The 10,004-nt window shown below is 41.6% G+C and overlaps 3 protein-coding genes across 3 annotated transcripts in view; all 3 read left to right on the top strand.

Annotated features, from left to right (window-relative positions):
• The window catches only part of LOC116700069 (carbonic anhydrase 4-like), a 19,007-nt gene extending 16,983 nt beyond the window's left edge, over positions 1–2,024 (top strand). Inside the window, 2 exon segments of the mRNA XM_032532908.1 lie at positions 282–445; positions 1,776–2,024. Coding sequence (XP_032388799.1) covers positions 282–445; positions 1,776–1,946 — 335 coding nt within the window. The 3' untranslated portion in view covers positions 1,947–2,024.
• mtmr4 (myotubularin related protein 4) overlaps positions 1–5,634 on the top strand; it is a gene marked incomplete at its 5' end in the record, with an annotated part of 56,879 nt that extends 51,245 nt beyond the window's left edge. The window contains 1 exon segment of the mRNA XM_032532904.1: positions 3,020–5,634. Coding sequence (XP_032388795.1) covers positions 3,020–3,197 — 178 coding nt within the window.
• A 985-nt stretch (positions 5,635–6,619) lies between these two features.
• ca4a (carbonic anhydrase IV a) overlaps positions 6,620–10,004 on the top strand; it is an 8,358-nt gene continuing 4,973 nt past the window's right edge. Inside the window, exon 1 of the mRNA XM_032532907.1 lies at positions 6,620–6,689. Coding sequence (XP_032388798.1) covers positions 6,635–6,689 — 55 coding nt within the window. The 5' untranslated portion in view covers positions 6,620–6,634. The remainder of the gene's footprint in view (positions 6,690–10,004) is intronic.

Genomic DNA, 10,004 nt, shown 5'->3' with positions numbered 1-10,004 from the left:
TTGTTTGTGGGTGACCAAATACTTATTTTCCACCAGAATTTACAAATAAATTCTTTAAAAATCCTACAATGTGATTTCCTGGATTTTTTTTCTCATTTTTTCTCTCACAGTTGAAGTGTACCTGAAAATTACAGATTCTCTCATCTTCTAAGTAGGAGAACTTGCAATCAGTGGCTGACTAAATATTTTTTGGCCTCACTGTAAGTTCAGTATAAGCAACCAAAGACATGGCTGCATGGTGTGTGTTGGTTACGTTTCATCTGGGGCTTTTCTGTTTTCAGATAGCGAACTTCCTCTGCCTTCCATCTCACTGTCACAACTGATCCCACCTGAGAAGAATCTGACCAGCTTTTACCGCTACAAGGGCTCTCTGACCACCCCAGAGTGCAATGAGGCTGTAATTTGGACTGTGTTTGAGAATACCATCCCTCTGAGCATGAGTCAGGTTAGGAAAAAATACCAGAAATGTAAAGGCATGCAAGTGATTTTTTTATATATATACTGTTTGTTTTTTAGTTATAAGGTACATTTTCTTACTTTAATTTAAACTTTTTACTTAAACTGACCTCCACTGAAAAACGCTCCCATAACTCGTTTGTTTAAGCAGCATACATATTTATGGCTCATATTTATGGTCACAGTGACACCGCCCTCTAGTAGCCTCCCCTAATTATTACGGGGGCAAAGCAAAAAGTAAGGTGACAACGTATGTAAGACGCCAATGTGAATAAGGAGGCAGGTGGGGTCAAACAAACCCAGGAGACTGGGCTTTGTGTTCTCTTTGAAAATAAACGTAAATGGCCAGTTTTCTTCTTATGGATTAAACAAAAACGGTGTTATTTTGCGTCAAGTAATGTAACAGATGTACTGATTTGTAACCCACCCATGATCTTTTTCTAAGCTTAAGTAGGTAGTTTGTTGCCTAAACCTAACCAAACTGTTTCACGAGGAAAAAGACATGTTTAAAACCACTGCCGTTGTTCAGGACTTCTTGAAAAGTAACGATACAACATTCTAAGAAATACGGATTTCATTATTTAATCAGGTATTGAGGAAGAAAACACAAAGTTCTTTTTACAATTCTAAAAATTGTAAAAAAAAAAAAAAAAAAACCTAAACTAGACACTAAAGTGCTGGAAGCACTTGTTTTAATCTTATAAGCAGTTATATGTTTCATCGCTCTGGATTTCCAAGAGGAATTTACTGTAATGAGTGCTGAGCACATGTCAAGTTTGAGTTTTATGCAAAGCTATTAAAGACAATATAACATTAATCTTTTTGTTTTGCAAATCAAAAGTCAGTCCTCTCTCTCTCTCTCTCTCTCTCTCTCTCTCTCTCTCTCTCTGGGCAATAGGCTGCTGGTGTATGTGTTTGTCAGTAAGGTGTGCATTGAGAACTTTTGCCTGTTTCCATTGGCCTTTCAAAAGGGACAGTCCCATAATATAAAATTCCCAGCTGTGTAGCCTCCCTCTACTTCTAGAGACACACATAATTTCATACTTGAACACAGAACAGGCTAAGTGATAGAGTAAGAGCAAATATAACTACACAGCCCCTAAACCCTGACCGGGAGTGACCTTTATGTTACACATGTTTTTCCCTTGTGTCATCTTACCAACAACATGCTGTGTTCGGGGAATTCCACCGCCGTACTCAAGTTCAGTTTATGAGTAAATGTACTTAGTTTAAAAAATGGCATTCACTCAGTCAAATAACACACCTTGACAATCACTTTCCACCAGCTGGGGTCTAACCTTCACCCTCTGTTCCTCCAGCTGCAGCTGTTCTATGAGCTTCAGTTTGAAGATGGAACGCCAATGGTGGGGAACTTCAGGCCGGTCCAGCCTCTGAACGACCGGCAGGTGTTCTGGTCGGGAGGCAATGTGATCCTGGTCAGTTCCACCCTCCTCTTAGCCTCCTTCGCCGCGGCCTTGGGACTGTCCTAACCCAACTAGAGCGAGGCATCCTGTGCCGCACTGCGACATCCATGAAAACAATAAATTCAGTTTCACGCCTCAGCTCAACCCTGGTTTGTAATCTCTTCATCACATGGTTTCTAAGATGATCAACCACGTCCTGGTGCAGGCGTAAAGGAACGCCTCATGAAAGGTGCTGTAAGTGTTCGATTAGCAGTCATGCATGTATAGTGAAGCACCAGATTCCATAGTTATGGCCCTTTTTTCACTTTGTCATCCTATTGGCACCTGCACACACTTCTCCTGTTAGTGCGAGTCACTGATGGTTTGCGCCATGAGTCGCCAATCTCAGCCCCATGACCTGGCACGTTATGTGTTATGTGGACACCATGGAGCTCTTAATAGCAGAACTGAGTCAAATGAATGTGCTCCATTTCAAAGTCAGCGGTCAAAGGACTCCGCAGTTTGGCTTTTCTTTCAAAGTCTGAAAGAACAGTGTAGTAGTCAGGTGAATCCCCATGCAGCCATTCAGTCAGCAGTTGGTTCGGGAAAAGGGGGAGGGCTGGGAGGTCTTGCAGGAATCCAGCATCTCTTCCCAGACTCAGGCTTTTGACACCTGAGTCAAAGATGAAGCGGCAGAGATGCTAATGCTAATAAAGGAGGGGACAGCCTGGTTTTAGAGGGAGGAGGAGAGCGTCTGCAGCACGAGGAAACAGCAACACTTTTGAGAAAACTCTGGCAGTTTTTTGTATTCACATTAATCCTGGCACTCTTGTTGCAGCACAATTCTGCCAAAGATGCAAAGACACACTTTGAATTGTATTTTTTAAGGCAACAAAACAAGCTCTGCGTCTGGCCCATGGTTTCTGAATGAAAGGCTCTTGCTTAGCCAGATAATTATTGTTCCCCTGAAAAACTGAGACAGTTGTTCCATAATGGAAAGAACTTTATAACAGTAGTATCAACAGTACAGTAACAGTAGATATAGGCAACTATTAGATATACTCTGTATATGTCACTGTTGAAAATTGTTCATTCTATAAAGTAATTAGTTAACACATACACAGTGCTTTAACAACTTCCTGTGTGGTTTCCATCTACAGGAACTGTGGCAATGTGTTCTGTAAAGACTGTTGTCATCTGAAGCTGCCCATCCCAGACCAACAGCTGTATGACCCGGTGTTGGTCTGCAACATCTGCCACGACCTGCTCCTGGAGTCTCGCACCCGCGAGATCCGCAGCCAGCAGCTCAAGAAGGCCATCGCCACAGCCTCCAGCTGAGAGAAGCGTTGTGTAGCATGGCTCGCGCTTCGGCTCTGTCCTGCTCGTTTTGGACTGTTAAGCTGAGCGACCCGTTGTAACCCCGACCTGCTCTGGTTTCGGCTGCAGGCGGGGTGATGAGGAGGAGTTGTTACTCTTTGGGAGGCTCGGTTTGGGAGCGCAGGTGCACTGTGAGACTTTCTGAAAGGTGGAGAAGAGGAAAGGGAACGTCTGAGATGGAGGCGTTTCAGTGGGGGAGGTTATCCTGCAGAACAAACCCCTTCTGTTCCAAGACATTTTCAGCCTGACCCTGTCCGAGACACATCTCCAACCTGTCCACCCCATCAGAGTCACCCACCCTTAGTATCTGTGTGTGTGCGTGCATGCGTGCGTGCGTGTGTGTGTGAGATCTAAATTGCCTTGCCTGATGGGAGGAGCTTAAACAGATGGTGTCCAGGGTCTATTATGCTTTTTATGGTGTTCTTAGCCCTTCTCACACAACCTGTACACTACCACGGTAACAGAAAGGTGAAAATGAAAGAAATCTAATTTGTGATTTAATTTGACCGGTATTTAACACCCGTGAATACAGGACTTTACTCTCACAGTTTGAGAGCCAAATCAACACATTGACTGCAAAAATTTGGTTACTAAGTACAAAAAGGTAGTTAAGATAAAATACCAGAAATATAATGAAAAAAAGATTTGTCCACTAGGTGGAGCTGTTCTATCGAGGTTAACACAAAATTATACTTACAAGGAGACCAGCACTTTCAGCAAATCAGATCAGATCTTTGCATTCAGAGCTCCATAAACTGAGAGCTACATTTTAGCTACAAAGAATGCAACAAAAAGTTTGAGATTAAAGCAATCGTATTATGAGAAAGGTAAAAAAGCTTGAATGCATGTGTGTGTGTGTATATATGTGTATGTGTTCTGGATTTATTAGAATTTACCCCCACCTGAATGGAAAATCATCAGAGCTTAACCTTGGGGCCCATGGACCTTCTGATGCTATGATCAGCTTTAAAAAAAGGACTGGGGGGGGGAACCCCTGTACCGGATGGGATTCCAATTGAAATAGACAAGATTTTTGAAACTAAACATACACCACCTCTGCTTCATGTATCGTTTCATAGTGACTCCCCTCCTCCCTCACTCAACACTGCTATTGCAAGAGTAGTTTTTTTAAACCACCTGGACTTAGTACCGATAAGGAACCTGCTTTACCTGCTTATATGGTTCCGTAACATCTCAAGCCAGTTATACTTAAATTAACCCTCTTGATTTTCCAGTTCCTCCCCCCCAACCCCACCCCACACACACACCTCTAACCCTGACCCAACTCCCTTTAAACTTAATTGAGAAACAAAGCAGGACTGCCCCTTATCTCCCCTTCTGTTTACCTTGGCTATTGAGTCCCTAGCCACGGCAATCTGTAAACACATAAATATACCAGAAATGAAAAAAATAGATTTAAACACTGTTGAGGTAACATCATTTTGTTTTGTTCCAGTCTGAAACAAGCTCCTCCTACTTTACTGACCTGACAGGTGATTTTGGTTTCTTTCTTTTGTTTTCTTTGCAGCTTTTAGGTGGACAAACTACCCATATCCTTCATCGGATGCATCCACATTCCAAAAAAATTACATTTGTGTACCTCTTCCAGTCCACTTTCCTCACCATCTTCCTTTTTTAGTGGTTACAGAAAACCTCTTCAATCTTCATTTGGAACAATAAACTTCCGAGATTTAGGCTTTCCTATTGTTATATCCTATGGTATATTTGCCATATAACAGAACTACAGTTGCCAAATGCAAGTTGTTTTTCTGGGCAGCTCAAATTAGAGCATGTATGTATGTATGTATCTACCAGCATGGGTCCCAATAAAAAAGTCAATTGAGGCCTCTTTAAACTTGTATATTTACAGCAGATAAGACAACGTTGATTAAACAGACATAAAAACCTTACTGACAATCACAATTTTCACCAGTTTTTGGAAATTATAACTTTCAGCCAGGCAGAGCAGAGCCTGGCTTTAAACTCTGGTCTAAGGTGTCTGACCTTGGTAATTGAATTAAATTGATTTTTGAGTCATTTGAAGAACTTAAATCCACATATGGAATTCCTAGAAAGCGTTTCTTCAAATACCTCAAGCTCCGAAGTGTTGTTGTGTTCAGGCAACGTAACAGTTCCATTTTATTGCTGTAAAAGACAGTAAAGAGATGTTCAACACACACACACACACCCAGTGCAAATTGCTGGCAAAGTCTTTAGGAAAAGCAAAGCAAGCTAATTCATGTTTTTTGGAGAAACTTCTGCCAATGTCCTTCACTTCACTCACTCAGCATGATCAATAATTCAAACCGCAGGGATTCTAGGTTTTCACTCAGTGAATAAAAATAAAGGTGACAGCTTTAACTTTTCTGTCAAAGTTGGAGAGAGATGTTGAAAGTTTTTGCAAAGCATTGCACTAACTGGACAGGTTTTATGGATAGAGTGAACTGGGCTGGAAAATAACCCTTTTTAAAGATTTTACCTGATATCCTCTTTTAGAAATCGGTGTGTGTGTGTTTTTATCTCATTAATCACCAATTTCTTATAAGATACTAAGTATGTTTTTAAAAAATGTGTATGAAAAACAGTCGTGGAAAGTAACTAAGTACTTTTTTCAAGTAATGTACCTATTGGGGTACTTGTGCTTGAGCATTTCTATTTAATGATATTTTATACCTCTACAGTTCAAAGGGAAATGTACTTTTTGCTGCACTACATTAATCTTGTAAAAAATCACAATATGAACATCAAAGTGTGTCAGAGTTGAAAAAAGCATAAACATATACAACCTGTTTATAAAATGTGATGCATTATTATATAGTTATTAGCCCCCCACTCTCGCCAAGTACAACATTACACATCACATAATAATGAGAAAAACATAAAACTAATATGACACTGACAGGGGTCATTCTGCATGATTATTTTTGACACTGTAAATACGTTTTGTTGCTTATATTTTGAATGTAGGACTTTTGATTGTAAAGTAGTTATTTTTAGATATGTTTTCTGAATATAGGAAATGTGGCACTGATTGTGTAAAATATGAGTTTTCAAGGGGAAGAGGTAATTGAGAGCCTAATGTTCCTCTGTTTTTACACAGTTTCCTTTGAGGGTCACCTTAAGGTGCCTGTAATCTATGATGATGACTAATCTATTGGCATAGTCTCTCAAATCACCAGGGGTGTTCCCTGACACCAGGAGCCCATGGATGGCCCCCCTCATTGAAGCTCTTATCAGTAGAGAGCTTTATTAGAGACATGCCTGAAGGAGGAGGGGCCCACTCTTCTTTCCTGTCAGGGTATGGTGATAGAAAGTAAAGACCCCCCTGCAAGAATGCGATCACATTGGAAAAAACAAGTCATTGTGTTGTCCCTCCCCAGGTCGAGTCACGCTCCAAAATGCAGCAGCTCATCCTCCTGACGTCCTTTTGGACCATCTGCACAGGATCAGCAGGTGAGTCTGCTTTCATTCAATATAATATATCAAATATGTTTCCGCATGCCACAGTACGGGTCCGAGATATTCGGGAATGGTCAAGGAGATTGGTTAATTGAAGTGAAAAATTAAGATCTCCATCCATGAAATCTATAATTTTCCTGCAGCGTGTGATTTAATATGCATTTCCTTCATGTCTGCTGCTTTGCATGCATGTGATAGATAGAGATGTTAATATCTGCATTCATGTGAGCTATTTAATTCATAGTAACGCTGGCTAAACATGCATGGGATGAATATCCTACTTTAGAAATCTAATGATAAGACGAGCAGGGTGAAGTTGCTTTTTTACCCGTTTTTCCAACCACACCAGTCACTTTATTCAAATAGAAAGTTCATATATTCCCGATACTTTAAATAATAACAGAAATCCAAAAATACATCCAGAAAGATGTTCTACATAGAAAAGAAACTAGTCACCAGAAACCAACGGCTCCCCAGGTGAAAGAGAGGCTCCCCCACTCCAAAACCGCCTGCCTGGCAATCTCCATACACACACACACACACACACACACACACACACCCCTCTCTGCGCTGTCCATCACACTGATGTGATACCGGCCATTCCTCCGGGTCCGACATGCTCATCACCGACTGAGCTCCAAGCTGAGCCAAAGACATCTGACCGAGTTGATATTCTCTCAGTGCCTGTGTGGTCTCTCTCTCTCTCTCTCTCTCTCTCTCTCTCTCTCTCTCTCTCTCTCTCTCTCTCTCTCTTCTCTCTCTCTCTCTCTCTCTTTCTCTCTCTCTCTTCGTGCACCTGCTCAGCCCAGATCACCGGCCAATGACAGACGTTTGCGTCCTCTTTGCCGCAGAGTAGGTTCGAGCTGCGCACCACCCCCGTATACACCCCCCCCCACACACACACACACACACACACTCACTCACAGCGACTGATTCTAACTAAGTTGTTAATTTCCCAGAGAAAGAGCCCCGAGGTCTGGCACCAAGACTCTAAGAGAGTAAATTTGCACTAACTGGTGACTGACTGCTGACCGAAGTGACGAAGCCTTTTGGTCGGTTAGTCATTGCTTAACAAAGAAAATTACACCGACGTCCCCTTTTAGGCTATGTCACATTTTAGGACAGCCTCAGAATGCAGTGAAGTCCAGTTATGCACCTTAAGAAATGCAATGATCTAGAATGAATTGAGCAGAGAATGAATTCCTAGTTTAATGGCTTGATCGGAGCAATCATAAATCATAAATCATCCTCTGATCCTTAACCATCTATTTTCGATTTTGCGATATATTTTAAGTCGTTTTTTAGATAAGCCACCAGTCAAGGTAGACACTGAAACACACATTCGATGGGGCTCATTTGGGGGATCTGATGCGCCACATGCACCGTGAGTGGCGCAGTCTGTTGGCGGTATATGTACTGCCAGAGACCCGCAGCTAGGCGCACAGAGCCCCGGTGGATTAGAGTTTGGTCCAAGGCGTCTGATGAGAGAAATATGTGCTGAAGGTTTGTGGTGAAAAAGGAAAGCCTGAAGTCAAACGTTCTCTTTTCCACTTGCTAGTGGATTCATTAATTATCTTCTCTTTTGGGCCAAAAAGAAAGAAATTGGATCAGTCCTTATAGTGTTGGGAACCTGTTTTTGCATAATTGGAAGAGTTCAATGATTGGCAGAGCATAGTCTCAATCTGTCCTTTTCTTTTGAGCCGTGTCTTTGTGTGAAATGCAGCGTCTACAGCGCACAGTTTATGTCTGGCGCACACAACACAATGGCATGAAAAGATCCGCGTGCGCGGCGTGCAGCCGTATTAACGGTCGTCGACGTGCAGGCACACTCGGCCTATTTATTCTCCTTTCGCTGCCTTTTGTTTTCTTCTTGACAGCTTTCTCACTTTCTCTCTTGGCGGAGCTCTGGGATCCATAGAAACCCATTCATTCATTCATTCATAGTGTTCATCCGCTCTGCGCCGCACACCAGATCACAGCCAAGTACCGATTGGTCCAGAATTGTGCGGACAGAAATCTGATTGGTTGAAATAAAAACAAGCGACTACGAGTCATACAAATAGATATTTCTACTTACAGACAGTGATGGAGGGAGCATACCACGCTGTAAACACCCAAGTCATGCACTGAAAATATTACTTTAGTCAAAAGTAGGTTTAACAAAGTAAGAAGCCTATCTTAATGTAAGTAGCAACAGTAAATGTACTCACTTCAGACCTATGGCCCCTGTTGTTAAACTATTAGATAAGAACTGATTATTATTTCTGATATTGCTGTTGAAATACTGCCAGTTAGGAGTTATTTGAATCTATAGCAGTACATCATATTCATCAGCTCAGCATATGTTTTGTGTGAAAAAACTTTAAGTAACTGCCAAATGTAGTGGAGTAAAAACTACAATATTTACCCTCTGAAATGTAGTGTAATACGTAGAAAGTAAAAGTATCAAATGGAATTAAAAAAGTACCTCCAATACGTACAATACTTGATTAAACATATCACTGCTTTTACAAACATTTGGCTATTTTGCAGAAATTAAACTTTCCATGGGAGTAATTTTGCAGCCACTGTCATGTGCTATAAAACATCTTGACTGATGACTGGGAAGTTTTATTATCACAGTTATCAGATGTTATCAGTAAATCTGTTTTTACGACTCCTGCTGTAATAAAACAGAATTTAACTGTGGCTTTGATGCATATTTCATAGGACAGAAAATGACACATTTTTACAGCTATGGCCCATGCTGTCAGGCCATGTAGCAGGCGAAAGTTTGAAATTAGTCATAATCTTTTAATACCCTCACAGGTAGTCACAGAGTAGATGTAAATGGACTGTTTTTATAAAGTGCTGTGTCTAGTCTACGACTACTCAAATCCCCCAGGAACCATTCTCCATTCACACACACTGGCCGAGGCTGCCGTCCAATCATCAGATAAACACTCACACACATCGACACACCAATGGTGCAGCATCAGTGTCTGGCCCACTTTGACATGGGACTGTTGGATTAGGAATCAAACCACCAACCCTTGCAGGCAACCGCTCTACCACTAAGCCACAGCCGCTGAGTTGTAGGATTTCTTTTGTCTGCAGTGATCACTCACACACATGCAAATCCTGGAACAAGAATAGGAATCTTAAATCAAAGAAATTAGCATATCTTTGTTTACTGCAACCAGCACAGTGAACGATGGCACCAGTGAATACAATCTGAACCCCCTCCAAATTTAGCCCCCCTGCTACATAAACGTATATACAGGAGGAAACAGCTCAACAAAGAGGAACGATTAAAAGTCTGCGCTCAGC

The sequence above is a fragment of the Etheostoma spectabile genome, chromosome 13 (genome assembly GCF_008692095.1).
Source record: "Etheostoma spectabile isolate EspeVRDwgs_2016 chromosome 13, UIUC_Espe_1.0, whole genome shotgun sequence".
Taxonomy (NCBI): Eukaryota; Metazoa; Chordata; class Actinopteri; order Perciformes; family Percidae; genus Etheostoma; species Etheostoma spectabile.
Note: the sequence above shows the minus strand (reverse complement) of the source record. Positions and strands in the feature narration are given on the sequence as shown.